Source organism: Amblyomma maculatum, chromosome 4 (assembly GCF_055883805.1).
Source record: "Amblyomma maculatum isolate TAMU_Amacu chromosome 4, ASM5588380v1, whole genome shotgun sequence".
NCBI lineage: Eukaryota > Metazoa > Arthropoda > Arachnida > Ixodida > Ixodidae > Amblyomma > Amblyomma maculatum.
In genome coordinates this window covers 95,766,484-95,793,927 of record NC_139347.1, presented here as the reverse complement: position 1 = coordinate 95,793,927, position 27,444 = coordinate 95,766,484, and the positions used below count along the sequence as shown (strand labels likewise).

The following is a 27,444-nucleotide window of genomic DNA, read 5'->3' as shown; positions in this document are numbered from 1 at the left end:
AGTCTTCCAAGTTGCATTCAACCCTTTCCCAGCTCAATTGTTAGATAAGAGGTGCTTTCATGACGTCTACTGGCGCCACCGTTTCGATGACCTCATTTCAAGATCCATGTGGCTCATGTGGGTGTATTTCTAGTCTTTGCGAACATATTTCATCATATATAATCTGTTCATCACTATTCTCTTAATTTGTGCCACCTTACATATCACATCATTCCAAACACGAAGTCGCGGGCTGCCGCATTATTTTAAGTGTTTGGTTTGGTTCCAAATCAAACCAAACTATTTTAAGTGCCTCGGGTTCGATTCACATGTCACCTTTCCATCAGACACCTGTAGAGTTGGCAGTTGGACACTCTGGTAGCAATCTATACCTACATGACTGTAATCCATGTGACCTGCAAACTCCCATCTTATGATTTTTGCTCACAATGCCTACCCTTCTCTCTATGCGTCACAGCAGTACTATTCACAACGCTTGCAATAGCGTGGCAAACTGAGGCACCCTGTGTGAGGTACACTTAAGCGCCACCTTTAAGCGCAAGGTGCGGTGATCCCACCACTACCATTTACCAGACTTCCTGATGTCTGCGCTCCAGATGACTATGGCAGGAGGCTGAGGAGAATCTTGTGTCCCAAGTTGGCCGGTGCCAGCTGTGACAGGGTGGTCTCCTGAGCCACCTTACAGCTGCCGAATGTTTGCTCCGATGGCGAAGCCACTGAAGCCAGGAATGGACACCCAACATCTTCGCTCTAAAATCTATGCTTTTCTTGGCGTCAGTGGCTGGCAGCTCCCTTTGTATGAGTCACGTAACGAATCTTTTTCTCTACACTTGCTTGCTCACTATATGCCTCTGAAGAAGGTGATCGAGCTCGAAGGTGCCAGACATCCCAAGTGGATGAACGTCAAAGACCGGATCCCCGCACTGACGCGAGCGACATGTGCATATGGACGCTCAACAATTTCAGCCTATCCGAGGAAGAGAGTATACAGTATACTATACATGCATATATGTGTAGTATTCTATACCTATATGTTGTGTATGTTATGGTTCTGCATTTCATAGTTTTGTTCAATTTTCAGTCGGTGTTTAAAGGGTTAAAAGTTTTACAGCTAATTATTTGCTGCACTGGCACGCTCAAGGTAAAGGCTATGATGTTGTGGATTTCTAACTTGATACATTAGAGAAATTTAGCAGCCACCTTTAAAACCCCATGCCAATGTGAGAAATGGCAGCAAGTTCATTGCTCCACACAGCATTCCACACCATCTTTAAAAAAGCATGCAGCGATACCCAGGTCGTTTGAAACTATCAACAATATCTCTAGCTACAAATGCCCCTCGTTTTATTTGCTGGTCAAAACCTGCGCACACCAAAATCTAGACTTTCTCGTCTGGAAAATTCGGGCACCCGAGACGAGCTGTTGAATGTTTCACACTTCGAATGCCTCTTGCTTCTCTTGCCCTGATCTTTGTAGACGACACGTCTGCGAGATGGTTTCTGCTTCATAGCGTTTGTATCTGCTGTACAAAATGAGCCTATCCACAGGACAAAATGAACAAATTGCTGCAGCTGGCTTACCTCTGCAGTTGTATATAGGCATCACTCTCTCTTCTGCGATATCTGTCCAACTAGACTCTGCGTAGGGCAAATTCTTCCAGTTGCTTCTTTTGAAAAAAATTTAGCTGTTATAAACAGCGAAATCCATGACATGGAATGTGTGTCGCCTTTCGTGCATCTTCATATTATTCGAAATGAAGCAACATGTGGATCTTCATGGTCAACGCCCCCATACCTTTGTTGTAGTTAAGCATCACTGGTCCGTTGTCACCATCACTGCTTTGCAAGCAGCCTATAAATTCTGGATCATTGCAACCCAAATCATTTTCACTGACAAACAAGTCAGTCCTTACTAACACTAGACTCCTAGATCTCCTTGACACCATACTCAACATGAAAATAAATTTACTGAAAAATTTTTTTTCTTTGCATCAATATTTGTATATATGTAGCTCACAACTATTGCAACCAGGTGTAGGAACTGCTAACCAAAATAGGAAAATTTTTATGTGGCGTCATCTCATATTTATTTTCACTTTCGCCCTTTCTCTATTGCATGGCAAATTGCCATCTTTTGAAGCGAATGGGTCACAGCCGCTAGAGGGAAAATCAATCCTTCAGGAAGAAAAAAGGAAATGTTATGCAATTCTGGAAGGCTTTTCTTTGCTCTCAACATGAAAGGACACAACAATGGTGCAAGTAGCCACAAACCTGCTTTTGTTCGCAATGCAGAGGGTTTCAAATGGTATGCAGTGCAAACTTGACGCTGCAGTGGCTGATTTTCCTACATGAGTGTAGCGTCACCACTTCATTTTCCAAATACATGTTACACTGTTTATGTACATGTCGCTTTATTTGAATCACAAGTAAAAATGATTAAATGCAGAGACAATACTCATTAAATATACGAATGCACATCACTCTAGACATAGCCCCAGATACTTTTAACAAGTTGTATATTATTCATCTTCCTTGAGCTTTTCGGTGACCTCACAATCAGGCAGGCTATTGATCTGCAACAATTGGCTATTGGCTAAGGACAGGCAAAGTAATCGGGATCACGATTGTGCAACTTGATGTCTTTGTGCAAAACAAGATGCCTGACAGAGCCATATGATCAAAATTTGAATACAGCATATTACAAGGATGTACACGTGTGCCCCACCTGGAAGCAACAGCATCAGTTCAAATGAGGAACACAATGTCGTCGGACAGCATGACTTGGTTGTCATCCATCATGCGCTGGACGGCAATGTCCACCTCTTCCTGTGTGAAGGGCTCCACCTGCTCCTCCTTGGCAAGGAAGTCCATGATGTTAGACATGGACTGCGACTGGGTGTGCGTCTCCTTGAACAGCTTGCTCACGAGGTTGCGGAACTTGTTCATCCTGGTGTCATAATGTGAGAAACAGGCAACTGAAGCTTAGGGAAACTGTGACAATGCAGTAGACTTTTACTCAATTTTATCTTTGGTTTCCATTAACATGTACTATTAGAAGACTGCCTTTGGTATGACAAAGGCAACTAAGCTTGACTGTACCAGAAAATAGAAGACAGTGAAGTGGGGTGCTTCTCACAGCACAAGCTATAGATAACTTGACAAGCACTTTACAATGAACTTAAAAACACCTGTTGGCACGCAGCCATGCTTGGGTGCAGGTACAAACAAAGCATAATGTGCCATCACACGAAAGTAACTGCAGGGAAGTACAACCATTATGATGAGTTGTAGAAGAGCACCTCGCCTGCACCACTGTTGTATCGATAGGAATTGTACATTAGTATCTTGATACTAATACGAAAAATTTTGACATCATTTTTAGAATGATACAGATTAATAAAGTTCCCAAGTCTGAGTGCATTGTGTACAGGTATAGCTAGAATATCACGGAATATGCTTCTGGTGTTTGAAACTTTCCCATCTGCTCCTTAGAGAAGGTATGATGGTTACTTGGGTCCACGCATCAGCACACCAGCTACATGTGCTAAGACAAGTGTAAGGCACTTCCTAATGTTAGCTACTTTCAAGCACAACAAACGTTTTTAATGCTGAGGCATGCTACATTTTATTATGCTCGATACTGCGCCATGTGCACAGCTTAGGAAAAATCAGATGTCCCAAAAACATCTTGCATTGCTATGGATGATATGAATTCTCTAGCCAAGAGTGCACCGTTGAGCATCAAGAGCTGCACATACATAGCTGATGCCATGACCGGCACTGCACACACATCGCCGTGACTCAAAGCAAGAGCATGCGCACAGCTGATACACTGCCAACATCATGACCGCCAGTTGAATTGTGAGCACCACCAGTAGTAAACTGGCTGCTCAGCTACGAACAATCCCTGTCAGCCATAACCAGATCTGTGTGAACGCATTTCTCACATTTCTGCGCACCGACCATTTTTGTTCATCGGGGATGACATAAAACTACAGATGAAACAAATATTTTCCACGACCCTGTGAGAATCATACCATCGAGATTCTAATGTACTACACTGAATTCACGTAAGAATATTACTTCAACAGGAGCCCCATGAAGAGAACTAGGCATTGGAGCTGTGACAGCACACGAGTGGTACAGTGCTCCACATATTTTGAAGTGTTCTAACATTTTTCAGTAGCCATTTGGGACAGTTGATGCCTTGCCACAGGCTCAATAAAGCTTTTTGAACCACATACAGTAAAATGCAATCCACACGAAACTGCATGCTGTGAGAGAGAAAACTATTTAACAAAATTACCCACAAAAAACACCGCAGCACTCCGTTCGAGCACTCTAGACAAATGCACAGAAAGGACTGCGTGTACGAAAAGCTGAGCATTAGAATGTCTCTGACCTTTCTGTGGCAATTTCTGCAGCACTGTCCCGAAGATCAGCAACCCTGGACGTAGACGGCTCATCCCTGCGAGCTTTTTTCGGCCTAGCTGTTTTCCCTGGAAAGTTGCAAAAGCAAGGGCAATGTTAATCCTACGGGAGGATAACTTCTGCAGCTTCAGTCTGTGCACATGACCACAGGTGTGAAAGTCAGTAAATTACAAACTCCATCAGTAATGACACTGCTTGCTACAAAAAAAAATTCACTCTGAAGAGAGAAACTTGTATGGTTCAAGGATTAAAAGAAATCTAAAATACTCAAAATTGCACATGTATCTGCATCACAATCCGTTGGCATGAATGTGGTTATCCAGCTGCAACAGTAGTCTAGAGGCAAAATAAGATCTGTATAAAACTGGGCATCGGCGACACATTGTATCAGCAGTGCAGTCCACTAGCGGTCACCAATATCAAGGCTGCTTATGGGGGTTATTGGCACGAAAATAGTTATTACCCTTATATTAATACAGGATATAACAAAACAAAGCAGAGCTTACAATTTCTTTTTGTTTCATGAAGTTTTCATGTGTGTGAATGGAAATGAAAGTGAGAAATAAGTGTAGGAGAAGTTACCTTGCAAATGTTTACACTTTATAGACCAGTCTTTGACAGGGCAGTCTCATTGTACACCTTGCCAGTTTTTTGTGAATATCCAGTGTTGCATCGCTAACTGTAACATGTAAAATGCTTCTCTCAACTTTGCTGGTTGCTTGTTTGTGCTGCAATTCAATGCATAATGTGCTAATGAATGGTCCTTAAAGGCGATTGACAGTTGAGGAGTGGAACGAGGTCGGAGTGCCTTCACTGACATATCTACCTAATGACGAACACCGAAACTCCTGCCGCGGCATAAATAGAACTTTTCAGCAGTGCCAGCTTCAACTTTTTGTGCGACTTTCCAAGCATTACGAATGCAACTTATCAGCTAAATGAGACATAAAAAGCAAAAACCAGCGCAGGATAAATTTAAGTTTAAGGACAAGCATGCATTCAACGCAATCCCCCGCTGCCCATGCATGGCCTGCACAAGATGCCTATCGGAAAGATCTTTTGTGCCTCAGAAGGGTTATTTACGCTGCCTATCCCTGTTGCAGTTTTGAGTATTCACATGCTTAAGCATAGTTGCATGTAAAGTAAAGCTTTCGTAGAGCTCCACGAATTCGCGCAACACTCGCCTGGCTATATCGACTCGCAGCGCGCCGAGACTTCATCTCCAATTTCTGCACGTTGTATAACGCCTGACACTGGTTCATTTATTGCCTTTTTTCGCATCGTGACAACCCTGAAAGCATTTTCAGCGCCTTAACTTCTTTGTAATTCGTACATAAAACAAATTAAAGCGGTGGATTCATACCGGCTGCATGTATTCAGATGCAGATGCCACAGAATTGTACTACCTTTCAGACGCCCAGAGAGCGCTTTTTAGAACAGTTTTCCCGGCGCCCCCTTGGCAGCGTAAGACGCCTATCGGCCCATCGCAAAGTGTTGGCGCGTCGTCACTGATTGCAGATAACAGGATGGCGCGTTGCCGCGTCACCGGCACGCCTCTCATCTCTAACTTTCCTCGGTTTTATTATTATTATTATTTTTTAAAAGGCCAGTATGACACTGGAGCCTAAAATTTCCGCGTTTTACACTGTGGTTGTGATGACAAAACATCGCTAAACCAGCTAGGCCCAACTACGTGACCTTTTCAAAATGGCGCCAGGCTGCAAGCAGTCGACGCCGGCAGCCAACCAGCCCCCCCCCTTCTAACTGCACTGCATTACTACTCCAAAAACAAGCAATGAAAAGTTGCTCACAATTCATGGCACAACTATTCAGATAGCACAAACCACATTTTTTTATGAAAAGGTGGTCCATCCATGCTGCACACTTCATTATCGTACCCAACTTTTCTTGGAAAGCTCTTCTGCTACCCTGTTTTGCAGTGAACAACTCTTGACACTGAAGAGAGGAGTTACCATATTTAGTTTCCATTTCCATGTGCCTTCTCATTTTCTCAGATATGTTCTCAACATGGTGCCTACTATATCAATCCAGCTCCCTGGTATATTTTTTTATGCACCGTCTAGATAACCGCAGCAACATGTTACTAATACTGCAGTATAACTTGTGTCACTACAAACCCCCCTTTCCATATTTGACTGATCAAAAAAAGGTAAAATAGGGGTGTTGTTCTGAAAATGTCACTGCTGGTTGTGGGATTCAGTTTTTGCACTGAAAGGGCAACTAATGACAAAGAGTACTAACCACATGATTAAACAATCAACTCGCATAACCGAGAATGTACTAAGGAACAGAGAACGAAAGTATGCTGAAAGGTGCACAGGGCCTGTTTCACGAACAGAGAGTATAACCCCACAATACTGTCCATGAGGTGACAACAAAGTTGCTCATGAGAATACAGACAAACATACACACTGGTCTATAAGGTTGCGACAGAAATTGTGATAAAAGGATCATTTCACTGCAATAGTAAAGCAATTAGGGCTAAAAATTCATTTTGGACGTGCTAGTTTATATAGTTATTTTGGCACATTGCAAAGCAGCCAAAGAATGTCACTAGGCAATATGAAACAATCTGAACAGGAAACTTCTGCTTGGCACTTCTAATAGAAAGCTTACCAGTGGGTTCCTCACTTTCATCTTCATAGTCATATGGGTCATATCCTTCATCACCGGGTTTCTTTTGCGGCTCTTTGCCAGTTGTTTTCTTGCTACTTCCGCTGCACAAAAGACACGGCATTTTAAAACAGATAACTGTTCAACAAATTTTCAGTATGTATGTATATATATATATATATATATATATATATATATATATATATTCGAAAATATTTATATTCACGTGCCTTTTATATATATATATGTATATAGAAAATGCACATGAATATAAATATTTTCGAATACAGATGCCGGAAAAAATGCCTTCGAATATTGAATCGAATATCTGATCAGTGAAAAATAAATAAAAATAGCAAACAATCTCTGTCGTTTACTTCAGATTTCACACAGTATTTGCAAATAAAATTAAAACTAGAATTGCACAGAACTTTGCCCATTACTAAGAAACCCAGTATAAATTTACGCATGATTCCGTATACAAGTATTTTGTACAGGAAGGACCTGCATGATACCGAGTGGAGCTGTCATATCGCTGCTGAATATAGTAAAATCCCATTAATTTGGTCAGTAGGGACAAGAAAAAAGGTTCGAATTAACTGAAAGCTTGTGTTACCGCACGGGTCTGAAATAAAAAAAAAAGAATAAAAAAAAAAAAAAACAACTACTGAAAACCTTTTATATCACATTAATTTTATCTGATGAACAACTGCGCGATGGCTGTCTGCATTTGAGATGGAACCGAAGTGAGAATGACATTTTTTCCAGGTTTCGTTGAGCACTTCGCTTAGCAAACTCTGTCAGGAAGGCCGTTCCTCATCACAAAACGGCCTCATTACGTTTTGAGGATGCTTCACAGCAGAGTCGACGCAGTCAGGCCCTGCAGTGAAGCGTGCAGTGCGGGAAAACTGCGGTAGGTTCGAAATTTTTCCTTGCATTCGGTAATTTTCAAACATTCGAAAATTTCTCAATCAGTTTCTCGAATACAAATTGAATAACAAACCTATTCGATTCAATTTAAAAATTCGAATAGTCACACAACCGTAATGTATGTATATATATGAAGATACCAAACTGTAGCAAGTGCCTGGTTCCATAAGGCGACACATAACTAATCACAGAAGCCGCTTGTCTTAGGACGACAGGTTTGCATACCAAGCAACGCCAGTCATACAGGGCAGCATCATGCCAATGTACTGGTTGAGTTCAACATTTTTAATGCTGCATTAATACTGCTGCCCTTGCATGGGCAGCGATTAGAGAAAGCAGCTTGTTTTGATGGCTGTAAGCCCTGGATTGTCACTGTGTTAGGAGATAAGATTGGCATCTGACAGTTAAGCTTCCATATCATAGCATAACACTATCACTAGACTGCTGTTTCATATTTCCAACAGCATGATGCAGACAGTGAAAAGTTGCAAGAGAGGAATAAGATATTTGCAATAACACACTTTTCTTGAAATACTGGCACTTCTCTGCAAGTAAAGGGGCTTACTGTAAAAAATTAACAGCTTAGCATTTCTCAGAATATAGCTTAATTCAACTTTAAAGACTAGGAGCATGATTGGTGCAAAAGCGGCACGGTCTATGTTATACAAGGCAATCGTTTTTACGAGATTTCTTTGGCATAAACATGATACTAATTCCGTTCCTGGCTGACGCCCTATAGAGGCGATCATTTTTGTACAGCTAACAGACCATATTACCATGTGGGTTTCGATAATGTGATCCCGAAAATATATGAAGAAAGTTATGTGGGCTTCGAATTTCTATCCAAAAGGCAGTGAAAAAGTGCTTGCAGGGGGCAATAGTAGCTGCAGTAATGTAACACTAGCTCGTGCAAATGGTTTCAGCACTATTTGCTCACATAATGACCCCCTCTCCCTTTTCCTGCCCACTTTTAATACTGAGAATTTACTTTTTTACTCTTAATTTTCGTTGGGGGTCCCTCCGTTGTCTTCGCTATCACAGTCCAGTCCACAGTGTTGATTTTGGCAGTATGCCAAGATGCCCTGCACTGATATTGTCTCCCTGTGTGTGTTTATCCTTTGACAATCTCTCTTTTAGGGTGGAAGTTGGCAGAGGGCCAAGTTTTAGAGGCTCTTGTCGGCTTTGTGGTGGGTGAGAAGCAAAGGAATGAAACAAATTGGTATCTTTGAGTTTCAGAAAAGCATGCTTCTGGACACTGAGTCTAGTGCAAAAGGTTTGGTTTGGGGTTTAAGGTCCCAAAGCAATTCAGGAAATGACAGGCACCGTAGTGGAGGGCTCCAGAAATTTCGACCACCCGGAGTTCTTTTATGTGCACTGACGTCACACGGGCACTTTGCTTTCCGCCTCCATCAAAAAGCGGCCGCCTGCACACCGCGGCCGGAATTCGATGCCGCATCCTTGGGCACAGAAGTAGAGCCCCCTGACCCTTGCACCACCGCGATGGAGCAGTGCAAAAGGACTCCTCATTCAAGGCGGGGTAATAAAAGTAAGTTCTGTGCTAAGTATGTTTCGTTTCAGACGTTTTGGGGCCTGTTTTGATAGCATAATTTTCGGAGAAAAAATTTTAATTTTCGATTCCCGTGAAAATCGTATCAACGAGATTACACTGTATGAAATTTAATAACTCAAGGCAACATCGAGCACGAAAGATGCCATACTGAAGGGCTGCAGGTAACTTCTAACCACCAGGGATTATTTGTTGTGCACTAACATCACATAGTACTACATAGGGCCCTTGCATTTCACCTCCATCGAAATGTTGCCACCATGGCCGGGATCAAACGCGCGTCCCCCAGCTCAGTGGTCGAGTGCCCCAACTACAGAGCCAAAGCAGCAGAGCTGATCAGGACAAATGTGCAGCATTATGCAGTCCAGAAATCAATTGACAAATCAGGTTTCAGTGTCCACCACTAAATGTAGTCCCAAAGTTTGTTTGCCTGTCTGGTCCTCCTCACAAGCGCGCCGCAAGTGATATGGCTGGGACTGATGGTTGTGTGATTGGTCGACGGTTTCCTTGTTGGCAGGAGCTGCCAATTTGGCAGCATTTTTGGAATGAGAATCGAGCCCACCAGAACACTTGGATACCATGCAGGCCATGCGGGCAAATTTGTACAGCTTGGTCAAAGTAGGGCTTCACATCTATGTTGGGTGGTCTTTCGCATGACGTGGTAGATTATGAATGCACGCTATAGGTATGTGCAGGCTAAACTGAAATTCTAGAGCACCTAATTCACATTTGGTCTAACCATGCAAAATCAGCGATATTTTTCTTGATATACAACTTGCGATCTCTGCAAGTTTCTCTAAATGTCACTGAGAAGTCGTCACTCGCGATGCCATGAAACGACTTGATCTCAGTGGCCTGCTAAGGCACCATCAGTACATAGCTGGTATATGTCGAAGGTCTATGTGCCCACATCTTTCAAGACTGTTATGCCACTAAATAACCAAGGTTCTATGCGACTGAAGGTGACAGCAGCCGCAAAACCCATTATCACAAACTGAATTATATCGCCACGCATAGTTCAATGTTTGGGGAGGTATGCGGGCTTTGTGGGAGCCCAAGATAATTGTGGCCGAGCCGCGAACATCGTACACCACGTGCCGATGCTCCTTTCTGGAAGGATGAATGAATCTCGTTGTGCCATGAAAAACGATGTGTACAAATCAGCCCCACTATGAAAATTTGAATTGCACGCAATTCATCCGGTTTGCTCATGACAGCAGTTGCTTTCTTCGATGAGTGGTAGACACAGGGGTGGAAGCAGGTTCGAGCATATTGGAGCAGCTCAGGGAGCAGTTATAATGAAATATTGGAGCGGTTTTGGAGCAATCAAACAAGAGTTTTAGAGGATTCAAAGTATGTTTTTTGGAGCATGTTTCTAGGATGAAACGCTCTTGACAATTTCAGTTTTCCATTCGTGACATATAAACAAACCTCCCTTTATTCCTTTTTATGCAACGTTCAGTGATTTGCCGTCTATGCAAGCACCTCTGACAAGACAAATGGCCAAAACATGTAATGATGTTTAAAACAACACAGGCTGATATAAGCAACATTCGGAACTGATTTGCAGCAACAAAATGCTTGCTTACGCACGTCACGAGTGAACACGTTTGATCTAAAGCTTTTGTCTATTTTGACTGCGCTCAAGCAGTGCTACTAGATTGGGAGTTCACATCAATGGGCACAATTCTGCTATCTTGTCCATGTGCTTTGATCCTATGCTTGTGCTGATAAATTCCCAAGCACTGGCCAGTAGCACCTTCAGGGAGATAGATGGCACTAAAGGGTAGCTTTTTCTTCCTTCAGCTTCTTTACTTCATTGCCTCCTGCCAGTAGCTCGTCATGCTTTTGCTTAAGCAATGCTGGGGTTCCAGTTTTAGCAAGTTGGCGATAGGTCCTGTGTGTGGCCTTCCAACACTGGTGGGAAGCTTTCTAGCGATTGGCAACTTTGGCACCCTACTAAGCTTCAAGACTGCTTTTGTCTGACGCAGGCCTGACACGCTTGTCATTGACAAAGAGGTTCGATGGTGAAGAACCTGCTTGTTTTTAAAGCAAGCGCATTAGAAGAACTTGTGTACTTTTTACCGCCGAGCAAGTTTTCTAACGGTCCCAGCCATGCTAACATTGGTGCTACCTGCTTCACTTGCTGCTCTCTCTTCTCTCTCCACTGGTGATTCAAAAGCCTGAGAAGATGTGCTATGTCACATGTACAGTGCATTTTTTCCCCATTACTTCCAATCGCTTGTGGTTCATATTATATTTATGCGTAAAAAAAATTTTAAACTAGGCTTCACACTTCCCTAGCTTGCAAAAACTTTGTCTGTATTGAGCCCAGTGCACGAAGTCTTATACCAATGCTACCGGTGCACTGCTATGGTTCCTGAGTTGAGCTAAATATGATAGTAAAACAATGCAGCAATCGGTCTGGAGCAGTTTTGGAGCAATATTGTGTCTTGGAGCTGGATGAAGCAGGGAAAGCAGTTTGGAGCAGAATGGAGCAATTGGGGCAGCGCTTCCACCCCTGTAAAACAATGTCAGAGAAAACTTATGCTAACCTGCGAGCATGATCTCAAGAAATCAGAAACTGAGAGATTTTTGGTAGTTTGGTTCAGCACTATTCAGCCAGACAGCAACACTCGGTTATGGACAGCAGAATAGAGCACATTCATTTCCCTTCATCTCTGTTTGCCTTTTGCTTTGTTTTGCGTTTTATGCCTCTTTGGCGCCACATGCCATTTTGCCATCTTTTTGACTGGTGGAAAAGGGGAGAGCGTACGCATCAGCATACGGTAATTATTCACTACATGCCGACGCAAAAATGCAAAAATGAGCCCACGCTGCAGTTAATGGACTAGCATATAAGCAACAAGAAACAAAACTAAAGAATTAGCACCCTCACAAGAGAGGTGAATGGATTTTACCTGTCCCCGCCATCGTTGCCATCACCATCTTCATCCGAGGAGTCACCCTCATCCTTCCTCCTGCGTTTGCGAGGCTTCTCGAGGACGCGCTTAAAGTAAGCAAACTGCACCAGCTGGATGGATGCCTGCGCATCCTCTGGCTCGACCGTTCGTGAAAAGCGAGCTTTGGCATGTGCAGTCGACAGACGGATCAGCGTCTCCAAGGTACGGGGCGTCACAGGTTGAGTCTGGAACGACAGGCACCATTTTGACATAGAAAAAATAAAGCAAGCTCATAGCCAGCGACTCATAAAAGACATTAAAGAGTGACAGTAAGTAATAACCCCCTCATCCTTACTGAGAGATTAGTGTTTAAGCAATATATATATATATATAAATACAAGAAAGCTTTGAGCTAGGTTTTGTACCTGTATTTACAAGTATACCAAAAATTTCAGAGAAACTGCTACCTTGTTTCTTTGTAGTAGAAAAAGTGACAACTTTACATTAATTACAGCACTTAGTTCAGCTTCCAGGCTTTATAGTATATCGCATAAGATTCTAAAGAGACACCTGACAACTGCAATACATATTAGCGACTGAATTTCGGGCCATTTCATGTATGTTCAGCTTGAAAGTTACAGAAGTTAAATAACACTGCCTGCAGTGCGGAACTGGATTCTGGTATACAAGGCCCTTGTGGGATGATGCAACTAGTATTCTTGGGAAGTTTTGCGTGCAACTACTAGAGGTAGCAGCACAGACAACTTCTGCTGTGCCAAGCTGCTATCAAGTGACAGAAGCGACAATCATTGCCACTGCTTTCAAGAGAAAGTCCTTACCCAAACAAGATGCAGCCGGAAAAGAGCATTTCATTCGGGCTGAACTTGCAAGCACACCTCTGTACATTAAAAATCAATAAAACTCACAGGAAGTTGTTCAAATTATGTGAAACTCAAATTATCCATGCTCACGTTAACGCGCTTAAGGTTGCCAGGATCAGACTATCAGTTCAAATGAACTTCATGTCTGAATTAAATGAGTTCAAATTAACGAGACCCTTCTTAACCAGAGTGAAACTGAGCCCAAGAATGCAGGCATACTATTCATGTTGGCCAAATGATGCAAACCAAACAAACAAACGATGTAGAGGAAAGCCAGGTACCCTTGCGATGTCTGTGTTCTCAGTGTCGAAGGAACGCAGCCGAGCATATTCCTCGGCTATCTTGTCGCACGCAGCCTGAGTGAGAGTCGGCTTGATGCCCTTCGCAATATGGATGTACTTCTTCATAAACTCCACACTGATTGTCTTTTCACTGAAGGCAGAGACGCAGGCATACACATTAGTGCGACATAACATAAACACAACCACAAATGTAGGTTCATGCCGTAACATCTCTCATTCCTAAAACAAAGGCTGCTACACAGTTGACTGCACAGAACGTGTTCACAAAGAGACGGTCGGCAGCAAAGTTTACAAGATGACGACACACAGAAAAAAAAAAAAAAAAAAAAAGGTTAGCAAATCACACAGAAGGTTTGTAAATATGAGAGGACATGAGTGCACCATCTAGTTTCAATATAGGGTGAACAGCCAGCGAGAGAGAGACACTGCTGCAATAAATCGCTAACCAAGCGCATTACCGTAAAAACCCACGTATAATACCAGGTTATTCGTCCAATTTTAAAACCAGATTTCCGCCTCGTAATATATGCAGATCTGAACGAATTTCAGCCTAAATTCGCAGTTCCGGCCTCATTATTAATCAGCGTCATCAGCGTTAGACTTCCAGTGAGCGGAGCCGCTATCTAGGGGTGGCGTCAGCTGCCTGTTCTAATGGTTTTGGTTTCACCATGCTGACCACGTGATCCTTGCAACCTGAAGAAGGTCGATCGGACCTTGCATGATGTAGTAAGTGTGGTAAAAGGATCACTCGGTATGTTACACAGGTCTCTCACGGACCTCTCCAGCCATGCTGTCCATGCCCTACAGCTGAATCGCAGATGCTTCAACAGTATTCCCAAGGATCCCGTAGGTCGCGTTTACGAGAAATGCAGGATACCGAACGCATTTAGAGGCATTGAAGAAGTGTTTCTACTGAAGGATATCTCAAGCAAGGGATTCTCTGCAGATGATACACGTGCCAGACGACGTGATGATCGTGGAAACTCTGAATCTGAGAACACTACCCGGGTGCACACGCCACGTGACTGCGTGCGGTGCTGATGCAGATGCAAACAGGTGTGAGCGCAGCATATTATGGCCGGCAGCTTGGGCGCTGTCATCCAGCGCCTGAGCGGCTTACTCGTTTTAGAACGGGAGAATCTTGTGGCTTCCGCGATTACTTGGGCGAATGTGAGTTACTCTTCTCACAGCACATGAAGGTTTGTGGCACTATTCAGCGCCTGGTGTGAGGTGGCGTTGGACGCGAAAGCTTTCAACACGTACACCTCGCGGGGCAACCGCGAAATTAGTGGTGTTTTCTCGCTTGCATTATTTTCGTTCTTGCTGTCCCGAAATTGCACCTCATTATAATATGCGGGTTTTTACAGTAGTCCTATATTACTTTCCTGCCAACCTTACATCCTTTTTATTGTGCACAGCATGAACATAGTTACGAGAAACATCTTCAGGGGTGAGAAAGCTACAAAATTTTAGGGTCCCACCTCTTTCTTTTCCAACCCCCTCAGATAAAACTAGCATAGTATAAAGTAAGAATTAGCCTGGTTATAACATCACCAAGTATGATCGCTCATTTTATCGGCCCTCGGTGTGCAGCTAAATGATCACTACTTTGTGTCGAAAAATGTAAACCTTGCTCCATGTCATATACTCTAACTTGCACAGGAACGAGGACAAAAACTATCTTGTTACTTGGCACAATGAAGTAACCAGGAAAGAAACAAAAATTTAGAACACATATTGGCATTTTAAATGGTTTTTCTTTATAAATAAACACAAAAAGGAATACTTGAGATTGCTTTCAGTGCACGATAGTCCTTAGCTGCTTATGCACTTACAATTGAAGGCAACATACATTCCCACACAAATTAGCAATTTAGCAGTGATTTACAAGACAATAACCAGCGATCTCGTTACAAATAACCTTAACTAATACAATATGCACAGCCGCGCAGTACACGCAACTTTCGGCACAAAAAAGGGGCCCAGTGTTTCTGCCCCAACTCACGTCCTGCGCTTGGAACCGTGCAGCAGTGCGTCGTGCTTTTCATAAATCGACGTGTCTTTGTCGTCTTCTTTGTCAAGTTCATCTGGGTCGTGAGTTGTGAGCAGGTCAGCTGTGCTTCGAATGGGGAGTGCTGGGAAAATACAATACATTGAGAAGAGGTCATACTGCCGCTGAACATGAAGTATGAAAATTTGGAACTTTCAAGCCAGAGCAGAAAAGCCCCACTCACGTTCTCCATCCTGCTCCCCTGGGTTTCGGTACCGGTGAATCCGGACAACATGGTCTGCAACTTCTCGATCACTCTCGGGATCCATCTGGCACAGGATTTCAAAAACAACTGCAATTAAAATCCAGAGTCTAAAGGCTGCCCTGTTTAAGAATCCCTTCTGTCAAGTGGATAGTAAAAGACTGCAATGCTTCACAACACAAATATTATGTTGAATTATCGCTCTATACTGCACTGCAGGCTATACAAAATACCCTGATGCTCCAAGTCTTTTTTGCGACACACACAAATTGGACAAATCCAACAAAACTTGCACACGTGCTCAGCAGCATGTGGTGTTAGCTGAATGACCAATGTCAGGCTAAGCAAACTGTTTTTATAAATAAAAATAAAAAAGAGAGAGAGAGAGGACAGAATCCAAAACTATTAAAATTTATGATGATCTCATAGACGACATACTAGTCGCCACCATGAAGTCAAAAATAAAATGAATACAGATGGCTTTATTAAATGTGTGTTCCTTGAAAACAAAAACAAAGATAAAGTGTGCATGGAAATGCATGAAATGCTTGTTTTACACTTCAGAAACTTTGAAAACTGGCTCGATGCTAAAAAGAAACACACACACAAAAAGGTTCACTGCTCGTATGAAACGCCTAAACCAATTGAATGCAACTTTTGTTGTAGCGACGATACAAGCCCCTTAGTATTTGTCAAGATGTATATTACAAACAACATATTGGCGCATTCAGTGTATATTTAAAAATGCAGATCAGTTTTGCACACTGAAATAAGCGGACAACAAGAAATGAGTTTCTTTTTTCCATATTTCTAATTCTGCATTCAAGACTGCAGAATACATATAGCGCAGGCTGCAGTATTGCACTGCAGCCTGATTGGTACAAAATGTAATACAATAAAACCTTGTTAACTATGACGTGGTGAAAAAACAATGGACAAATTTCTTGAAATTTCAAATTGTGAACTGGCCCTTAAAACCCGCCAAAGACTATTTAGCATCGCAGCAAATTCACATGGTGAACAAGTGTGCAATGGTTGGCTTTTGAGTGCTTCTGACTGTAATGGTGCACATGTCCGAAGCTGTGTAGGCTTCAACGCATCATGCAATTTTTACTCGAGGAAAAATATTTGTGCGACAAGACTTTCCCTTAGAGTAATATGCGAACTATACGATGCGATCAAGCAGTGTCCAAATTACTGAGCAGCCATTTCCAGATCAACGAGGGTTGAACTAACAAAATTATACTACACAGCACAGTTATTATGACTATGCAAGACAAACTGACCGTGTCTAGAACTATGAACAGCAGGTCAAAACGAGAAAGGAGAGAGTCCTGGAGGCCGATGTTCTCCATTGGCGACTTGTACTGGTCGTACTGAAACGTGAAAAGAACAGTTGCTATTCACTTTCATCATGACCACCAGTAAACATTTTCACTAAAATAGCCGAACAACATTTTCAAATAGCAGGTGAACGTAGCAATATTTGATAACCGCACATAAAGCCAATGCTAAGGGTAATGTTACTTCATAGAAAGTCCCATATAATATCTATATACACAAAAATATTATGAAGAGATAAGAAAAAGGTTGAGGAAGAAATAGTATAGTGTGACAAAGAATGTGGCAACAAATTAAATTGCTAAGGGCTGAAGGGGGGGGGGGGGGGGGGGGGTGCTAAAAGTCGATAGTAGAAGAAATTTATGTATAGACGCAGATACAATGACCCCTCACTATTTGTTCCTGGACAAAAATGTAGTCAGAAACCTCACTCACCCGTCCATACACGGGATTGGCTGCAGCTAGGACACTGCACCGTGCATTCAATCGTGCATGGATGCCCGCCTTGGAGATGGTGACACGGCCTTGCTCCATGACCTCATGAATGGCTGTGCGATCCATGTCTGACATCTTGTCAAACTCGTCAATGCACACGACACCCCTGTCAGCCAACACCATGGCACCAGCCTCTAGACGCTTGTCGCCTGTCATAGACAAACAAAGACAAATGAAACACTGACAAGTCTATACACAGCAGCTAAAGAGAACTTTTTGAATATTGTGCACGCTTTTCACTGGAAAACTTCGAAGATCTACTATTAGCTTACTGCAACCTAATGAGCCACTGTCTTACAAGTTACTCTTTTGTCCAGTCTCTGAAGAGTGTGCTGTCTGTGTGTTGGCAGAGGGTGCAAGCAGAGGAAAATAAGGCACCATATAATTTGTCTGCTCCTCACTGCCTCCTACATGTGCTAGGATATATTAATCATAATGACATGAGGCTCAACTATGACAGAACGTAGTAACCAAGTCCTACCTCGAAGGACAAAAAAATCTTGGCACTATCAGTGAATTTCTGAGGCTGTCAAAATAAAAACACACTTTTAATTCAGTAACGAACTAAGTGACTGACAAAGAAGGAAGCTGGTGGTGAGATCACTAGTACAAGCCGTCTTCCTCTCAGCAGCTCACCCGTTTCCTGGTCAGTTGTGACAGCTGCTGTCAGACCGACACCGGAGGAACCACGTCCCGTCGTGGCCACAGCTCTCGGCGCAGTGTTAAGGACGTACCGCAGCAGTTGAGATTTTGCCACAGAGGGATCGCCAATAAGCAGGATGTTGATGTCACTGGTAAAAACAAGAGCCACAAGTGTTAGTTGTTTCCAGTTCCAGTTGTTTCAGTTGTCCCTCGCTACACTTTAACTTAAGGATGAAACCTCCGCTCATTCCTTCTTGTGTACAGCAATGGATTACAGAGGAAATACAGTCAGGCCCGCTTATAGCAATACCTCTTAAAGCAATATATCGAATATAACAATGGACTAACGCAGCACTGTCAGCTTCTTGATGTTTTCTATGATAAAATTTACCAGTTATAATAATGCTGTCTAGCAAATTATTGGTTATAAAAATAAAATTTGGTCACAGGAAACCAACCGTAAGAGAGACAAAAGCACGAAAGCTCTGCAATCACACCAGCCAAACCACAAACATAAAAGATAATGCGAATGCTTTCCTTTCTACTGTCACCGTTTCCTCAGTCGTGCAAGCTCAGCAGATTAATCACACTAAGAATTTTTTACGGAAAGCAGGCTTTATATAGAATGCCAGTGACATGGTTTGCAACGCTTCCTACCATGTAATGATAATGGTGGCAAGCCGAGAATTGAATTTTGCATGTGGATGATGCAAAAAACACATTATAGAGTCCCTCCGGGACTTTCATTTTTGCTACAGGTTCCAAACTTAGGCATGTGCAGAAAGAATTATGAACCCACAAAGAGATGTGAACTAAATATGCCGTGAAACAGATAAGCTGACTGATAGGTTTTACTACAAAGAAATCAGCAATGCAAGCTACTTTCCTGCTATTTTGTCATTTTTCTTTTTTTTTTTTGCATAACCCAGTAATAACAATTATTGGTTATAACAATGATATTTCGTTGGCATTTCAATATTGCTATAAATGGGTCTGACTATAACCGGATGCAGTTTGGTGGCACTTTAACACAGCAACCAAACATTAAAAGGTCTCTTAGATGTCTCTTATAAAAAGAATGGCAAAAGCCTACCCTTCCACTCCTCTTATCTTTTCCCTCTTATCAGCATATGTTGCAGTGCTACATATATTTATAATTGGTTTACAAGAAAGGAAAGGCGCAGTATCTCTCACACTTTCTTTGGCAAGTGTGTTTGGACAGTACACCATCGCTCCTGTCCCGTGGCATTCCTTGGAGCGCATTGCGGCATTGCAGATGGCAGGAACGCTACGCAAGAACTAATCTCGTGGAATCTCACTGAATACAACAGATCTCGAGCACAACTATCCCGCACGGGATTTCGTTCCATAAGCCCAGAAAGCCTTTCGACTCACCCCCTCAATCGTGTGCCATTGGGGAGGACCTTCTCTACTCCTCCTAGAAGAAGACAGAGCAGCGCCTTCTTGATGTACTCGTGACCATGAATGGATGGCGCCAAAGAACGGGCCAGAATCTCAAAAACATCCTGAAAATATAAAATTCAAAGGGAAATTTCACCAGCTGCATAGCCACTTTACATGCAGCCACAAAAAATTGTCACTGTCACATGCAAAGAACAAGGACTTTAATTAAAATAGGGTGCTTTTTGCACAGTACTGCAGCGAGTAGGTTCAGACCGTCCTTCTAGACACTGTGTAAATACGAAGAACGAAGGCACATGGAGATTGAATATGTTTCTGCAGGTAGCGGCACAGCGAGAGTCCGACAGGGGGCGTAGTCTTCGACTGGACGACAACAGATGCCTTGCACTGTGCTGGAGGGACTGGGCTGCTAATTGAGGGATGAGAGAGCTCGTCTGGCAAGGAACCAGTGCCGCTGCGCTAAGGTCGCTTAACTGAGTTGGAAGTGAGGGCTCATCTGGTAGAGAACCAGTGTCGCTGCGCTCAGGACCGCAACACTGGACCCGCAGGTTACCCAAACTCAACCGCGATCCATAGGAGCCGTGAGGGCTCTCTGGTAGGAACCAGTGCCGTGACGCTCACTCCGAGACCATAGCAAGCTGATGGAAAGAGAGGTGCTGGCCAACTCTTTCAGGTAGCCCTGGACCTCGACAAATTCTTTCGCTCCCGGCTATCCTTTACTATCAAACCGGCTTTACTTATTGGTTTCTACCTCTTCATTCTTAACCTCTCCTCGAAGCCTCAAGTAACTTAGTGTCCTCTTATACTGCTCTGCTTTAATTAGCAGCATAGGCTGAGACCTCTTTATTCTCCGAAGTTTCACCAGCCTCATTATAACTCTATGCCCTCTCATACCCTCCTACTGCATAATCGTTGCGCCCAAGAAACTAGGGGATAATATAATCTTATAAATTCAATGAATATAGTAAGTTTTTTATTTTGTGTCAAACAACATAGATGGCACTGCTGTACTAATTCCTACCCAGTACACAATATTAATGAGTGTCCCCACTTACATTCTTAATTATACAAAGCAGTGACATAAAACACAGAACAGTGAACACTGTATACTGCACATGCGGCGATAGTCCTAGGATGTTAACAACGCACTGTCACCCTAGTAGTCACCATTCAAGTTTCGCCGTAGGCGACGGCACTGTAGGCGGAGGGCGGTAGTAGTCCACTGTTCACAAAAGTCAGTTTCCCGCTGTCCGAGTCCACACACTGCCCCCACAGTAATTCTAGTTCGCTACAGAACACACATACACACACACACTGTGCACATGCACAGAGTCCCATAGTGTGATGTCTTCAGGTAGTCTCCCTCCTAGGGTTGCACGGCACACGCACATATCTTGAGTAAGCTTCTTTCGCGTCAAGTCGGAGCGCGGTTGTCTGGAACCGTGTCCGATGAGTCAAAGAACTCTTCACCTGGGATCGTGTCCGACGCGTCGAAGAATTCGTCGTTGCTGATAACAGATGACTGCTCGTTCTCTGAACTCTCTGGGCATGGCTCCGTTGTGTCTTTTGCACCGACGGAGGTGTGTTCTTCTGAACAGGCAGCTGGGTTGCTATCACGGTCAACATAGGGCGTAATTCTATTCATGTTGACAATGCCTCAACGTTCTTGGCGACTTTCTACTTCCCAGTTGTTTTCTGCAGTTTGTCTCACGAGGAGGAAGGGGCCATGGTAAGGATACAGACATTTTGATGTGTGGACACTTTTGAACGTAGGCACACGCACGTAAACAAGGTCACCTGGGGTCAATGGCAGTGTGCGGTGTGTTTGACCGTACCACAGCTTATTTGCTTCCTGTGCCCTTCGTTCGCGTTCTAGTACCAGTTCTCTAGCGTCACTTCATCGGCATATTGTTTCCTCGTTTGTCAGTCATATGGCACCCCCTGGGGCTGTTTCTACGGCTACATCGATCAGCAGTCCATACAGAAAAAAGAATGGAGAGTACCTAATCGTCTCATGCCAGATGAGTTGTATGCGGACGTCACGAAGGAAAGAAATTGATCCCAGTCGCGGTGATCGGACGAGATATATTGGCCGATTATTTCAGCGGGTGTTTGGTTAAAGTGCTCATTAAGGCCATCCGAGGGCGATATGCTGTCGTGCACGTGCGATTTATCCGAGCGAGATGGAACAGCTCTTTGATCATATCAGCCATGAAATGTTGCCCTTGATCTGTGATCAGTTGTTAAGGCACTCATGCCATAGAACCACTGCTTCCAAGAATGCTTTCGTGGCGTTTACAACTGTCGCTCTGGGGATGGCGACGATTTCTGCCACTTAGTGTGATAGTCAATCAGCACAAGCACATGTTGATTTCTGTTTGAGGACTGCGCCAGGAGACCTAGGAAATCCAGTGCTGCTGCGCTCAGGTCCGCAACGCCGGACCCGCTAGGCTACTCGAACTCTACCGCGATCCATCGGAGCTGTGAGAGCTCTCTGGTAGCAACCAGTGCCGCGACGCTCACTCCGACAGACCACGGCAAGCTGAAGGCAGGAGAGGTGTTCGCCAACTTTTCCAGGTAGCCCCGAGCCTCGACAACTCCTTTCGTTCCCAGCTATCCTCCCCTATCAAACCTGCTTTACTTAGTGCGCAGGTTACTGCCTCTTCATTCTTAACCTCTCCTCGAGGGCTCAAGTAACTTATTGTCCTCTTATAGTGTGCTGCTTTAATTAGCAGCGCAGGCTGAGACTCTTTATTCTCCAAAGCTTCACCAGCCTTATAACTCTATGCCCTCTCATACCCTCCTATTGCATAATCGCTGAACCAAGGAAACTAAGGGATAATATAATCATACACTAAATTCTATGAATATAGTTAGCGATGTGGCTCCACCTGTTGGATGCCAGTGTAGGCCCTTCCAATTATCCAAAAAACATTTGTGCACATCATTTATTATTTTTAGTTGTTAAAGATTGGCTTTTAAATCAGCTTAAACATTTACTGTACTACCAGTGTATTCTTGCGATTTCAAGCAAGATTAGTTTGCCATATACGTGACATCTGATGCATGCAATTCATCACACACAAACACGCACGCACGTACGCACGCACACACGCACGCACGCACGCACGCACGCACACACACACACACACACACATTTTCAATCAGAAATTCTTACCCCCTTCTGTTTGCTGATGGCCTTGCATTTGTTCACATCTTCGACAGAAATATTTGGAGCCACTTCTTTGCTCAGCAGACGAACATTGTTAGAAATTAGGACAGATCTGTAACAAAGACATGAAAACCATAGCTGCTGTAAACATGCAATCGCCATAGTACAGTCACTGACCTTTAAGTAAATTTTCATAAATCTTTTTTTCCCAATTCATGACAAGGGACGTGCAGATTATTAAAAAAATTTTGGAAGGCAAATCGACTATCCACATATTAGATCATTCAGACAAATGAAGTAGTGTACTTTGGAAATAACTCGAATACTTCTCAAATAACTAGCAAAAGGATTGAATAAGGCCCAGCGCAGTATTTCACTTTGGCAACTGCACAAAAAAATATGACCCGTAACGATGTTGCATACCATACTACAGTGACCAGCATGCATGGGATGAAGCGTTCAGTGTTGCCTCATTGTCAATTTGTGTGGCAGCATTCATAATGCTGAAACACAAGAAGGGACGACACAGCAAGGCTTAAGTTTAGCGACCTTGCCTAAATGCTCGATCTCGGAGGCCGCAGCTCATACATGCTGTCGCCTATCTCATGTCCCGAAGTGTGGCTCTAGTTTATTTTTTTTTCCATCGTTAATAAGAAAAGGCCATTTTTTGGACATATAACTTGACTCTCATAGAGTTAACATAGGTGATTTGTACTATGGATTATTGATGGAGATCAGTGCTGCGTCTTAACAGCTATGGCCCTGCTGATGGTGTTTTAATGTTTCATAATATTGCTAGTTTTGTATGAATATTTGCAGAAGTATTAAATATTCATCAGAATATTCTATTCATGTTCGATTCAGTAGGAAAATTACACTATACAGGATTTGGCAGTGGAGTTACACTATCCGTATTCGATTCTGAAAAAGTATCTGCACACACCCTAGTAATGAGAGAGAGAGAAAGAGAAAAAAAAAGCAAATCCTCTTCAAGCACATAATAGGCAAGAAACTGCAAAAAAAAAAAGGGGGGGGGGACCTTATTGGTGTGCTGCACTAAGTAATTATTTCGAACATAATATATTTCTTAGAGTGATATTATACCAGCAAAAATAATTAAATGAAGGTGTTTACACACTAGCGGCCTTAATGTTTTGGCGATTATGCCTTACACTGCACCATTTATTATTATACTCTCTCAGGTACCATAAAAGTCAACACATATTAGCAAACCAAGCTTATTGGGCATGCCTGCCAAGTTGGTACAGGCACTTAACTATTCCGTGCTGGCCTTTACAAGTGCCAAATGATGATAATGGAGTTGCATATAAACTGACATCTTTCTTTCCTCTTTACACTCTGAATTTGATTGTAGCACATGAGCTGAAGAAAAAAACTAAACAAGAAACACTCTACAAGGCATGTATGATGTTACGCTGCCCAGGCGAGCCATGCAGTGCACATGCAATTAAGTGTTTCTACAAGGTACAGATGCAAAAGTGACCACTATAACGATGCAAAGGAGGTTGCTGTCAACATACCGGAATGTGCCGCTAGTAAAGCCCCCTTGCTTTCCTGGTAGGCAGCGGTAAGTGCCTACAATCTGGACCCGATCCCCAGGCTTGCAATGATCAACAAGATCACCATCCACAATGGCGTCCACGAATCGAGGAAGCTGCCCAGCAGGTGCCTTCTCCGGCATTTCTTGGATGGTCAGTGTCTGGTGGTCCTTGTACAGTGACAACCCAAACTCAGTCTCCAGAAGGTTGCCATCCTCATCCTGCCATGGAGGTTGCAAGAAAAGCGTTTTGAAGAAGAGAGATGTTAAGCTAAGACACCTGTTAATTAGAAGAAAATGAAGGCAAGCTAATATAGGTCACGCAAAAAGATTTCCCTTCTCAGAGTGAAGTGGTAAAAAACATTGAGCAGATTATTATTGTGGATAACACACCAGGCAGAGGTTTGACTCCAGGCAGTCACTATATATGCAGTAAAGGTGCAAAAAAAGAACAGAAAATGATACAATGAACGGTACATAACTGATGTGGACAATCAGGCTAGCCAGATGCGCAGTAGGAACACAAAGACAAAATATAGAAAAACACATGCTATATAACAAAGGAATATAAAAAGGAGTAAAGAGCAATAGTGACATTAATTTTGACCTTGCCTTCTAAAAAAAACAAACAAACTGGAACCAAGAAGAATCTAGTTGTAACCAGTGGGATTTAAATTCGTACCAACTGCATTTTTGCATGCTCCAGTGAGAGATATATAATATATATATTTTTTTCAGTGTTAGATTTTACTCATGACACATTAATCGTAATAAGCTGGAGGGTATTACACCCATTTTTTTTATCATAATGACTGATCACAGGTTACAGAAACAGCATGTGTGGCATTCCATACATAATACATATATAGAGGGTGCCATCACTTTTGTGGGGTAGACTGCACTTGATGGGAAGGCATCATAGGAGGTAAGGTCAGTGAAGTGGCGCTCCAAGGTTTTCTGAGTGGCTGGGCAATAGTGGATGCTGTGCAGCACTTTAGGACGAACAAGCGAGCCTGCAACACAAAGCAATTCAGCAGTTTTTGTTTTCTCTGTGATGTTGCCTAAGCACATATAAAATGAACTTTTGATAGGAAGGTGATGTTGAAATAACTTTTACATTAATTTTGTCCTTCACTTCCTCTGTTCTGAGTTTCAGCTTTAACCAACCCACATTAACCAGTGATTCAGCTCTAGAGCCCATATACTGTTCATCTCGCTATACTTAAAAATTTTGTTCCGATTGGAAGTCAGCATTAAATCTCATGCCTAAACCCTTTGTTAAACACTGTGCAAATAAATACCATAGGTAATTTTACACCTTAATCCTAAATGTGTTTTACAAAATGTCATTACAAGGGATCACCTGTGTCAACTACCATCACACTACTGAATCTGACTGGTTTTTTAAAGTAACTTCTTGTAGATGAACTGTGGTTGTTCGACATCCACTGTTCCACTTTCCATGCCGATACCAGTAGTACAAAAGGAAGCTTTAGCATTTTCTAAACTGTGTTAGCTTCATTAAAAGGCTACTTAAACTAATGCACACAGTGTGACTTTTGGCAATTTCTTAATATGTATTATTCTGATAATTAAACCATGCTTTGAGACATACGCCACATATTTTTTTACATACTGTCATCGCATCGCAATCAGGCAGATTAATGAAAACCCAACATGCACAAATGTTATTTTGTCTTCAGCACCTGCAGACAGGTGCTTACATGATGGAGTTGGCAGTGCAAGTCAGCGCACGGAGGTGATCATACTGAGCGAAACTAAGAGTCAATTCTCTGAATGTATTGATGTGCACTTACACTTAGTCACAATTCCTTCGACGCAAACAATTCCTCCTAGGTAGATAGAAACTAGAGTTCTGGGTGTAACGTGCTTGGACCCAAAGCTGCAAAGAGCAGAGCACAGGTTTAGCGTAATTACGGTCATAAAATGCGAAAAAAAAAAAAAAAGTATCTAAAGCACTCACCTTCCTTCCAAGCCAACGTAATATTCGTCTCGTTCTTTTGCAAGCAGTGGATCTGCTGATATGACCATTTCTTTGAGTGCACGCTGGAAAGCAATCATTTCCTCGCTCGTGTGATTCAACAGCCTGAAATATCAACATATCCATTCAGAATCACTTAGCACATATTCGCCACAAATTACAGATAACTTTCTCGCGCCACTTGATAATATCGTTCATTTTTTTTTTTTTTTTTAATAAAGAAAGAATAGACAACTTACAGGAACAATTAATGGAAGCAAATAGAGCCGTTTTGAGAACGGAAAACAAGCATCGAACATGCCGGTGTAATTATTTCATTTCAAGTAACTCAGCAGTTTTATCTCCAACAAGCAGAGCATTGCGAAAGAAACTGAAGTTCGCATGGTGCTCAGAGTGCCTCAAACGTTTTCCCGCAAAATTCCATATGCGGCATTAAAACATTAAAAGGACGCAGTACCCTTTAGCTCTGGCAGGGTTTTTCTTGCGAAGATCATTGATATTGACGATGATCCTATGTTCTTTCTTGGCGAGGAGATCTTTGACTTTCTGGCTGTAGAACCCTTGATCATCCTGCAATGAAATGTGCCATGAGTGATTGCGGACAATGTGGCTGCCGGCTCATCTTGTCCGACCGCTGAAAGAGCGACTCTCCAGACTGACATCGTGAAAATCGCACTCACTTCATCGTCTAAAAATTCCAGGTACTCCCTCTGGTACTCCCGAACCCGCTGCTCAGAATCGGCATCAGCCATTTCGTCGCAAAACTGTGGACACCGCTTAGCGACCGTGTGATATCACGACAGCAACACCGCCAGTCCGCGCCAATGTACGCGCACAATAGATTTGGCGCCAAAATGAGGATCACGTGAGCAGCACCGCGCGCGGAACATGGTACGGAACGGAGGGCAAGTGG

The 27,444-nt window shown here is 42.9% G+C and overlaps 1 protein-coding gene across 1 annotated transcript; it reads right to left on the bottom strand.

Annotated features, from left to right (window-relative positions):
- Positions 1-1,323: 1,323 nt before the first annotated feature.
- On the bottom strand, positions 1,324-27,394 carry Mcm3 (minichromosome maintenance 3). Its single transcript, XM_084602207.1, has 18 exons — positions 27,212-27,394; positions 26,989-27,101; positions 26,514-26,636; positions 26,347-26,432; positions 25,412-25,542; positions 24,513-24,751; positions 22,978-23,083; positions 19,773-19,903; positions 18,372-18,526; positions 17,676-17,884; positions 17,186-17,275; positions 15,882-15,966; positions 15,653-15,782; positions 13,627-13,777; positions 12,483-12,709; positions 7,068-7,168; positions 4,402-4,498; positions 1,324-2,946 (listed from the first exon to the last, which is right to left on the bottom strand). Exons 1-18 carry the CDS (start codon positions 27,281-27,283, stop codon positions 2,745-2,747), a joined length of 2,448 nt encoding a protein of 815 aa, XP_084458333.1. The 5' UTR covers positions 27,284-27,394; the 3' UTR covers positions 1,324-2,744.
- Positions 27,395-27,444: the final 50 nt, after the last annotated feature.

Excerpts from the sequence above, each read along its gene's own strand:
- Mcm3 (XM_084602207.1), bottom strand. The coding sequence starts at position 27,283 with ATGGCTGATGCCGATTCTGAGCAGCGGGTTCGGGAGTACCAGAGGGAG. Across the intron at positions 23,084-24,512 it reads TTTACTAGCGGCACATTCCG|ATCTGTCCTAATTTCTAACA; the intron begins GTATGTTGACAG and ends TCTTTGTTACAG. Across the intron at positions 15,783-15,881 it reads AGGGGAGCAGGATGGAGAAC|CACTCCCCATTCGAAGCACA; the intron begins GTGAGTGGGGCT and ends GTATTTTCCCAG.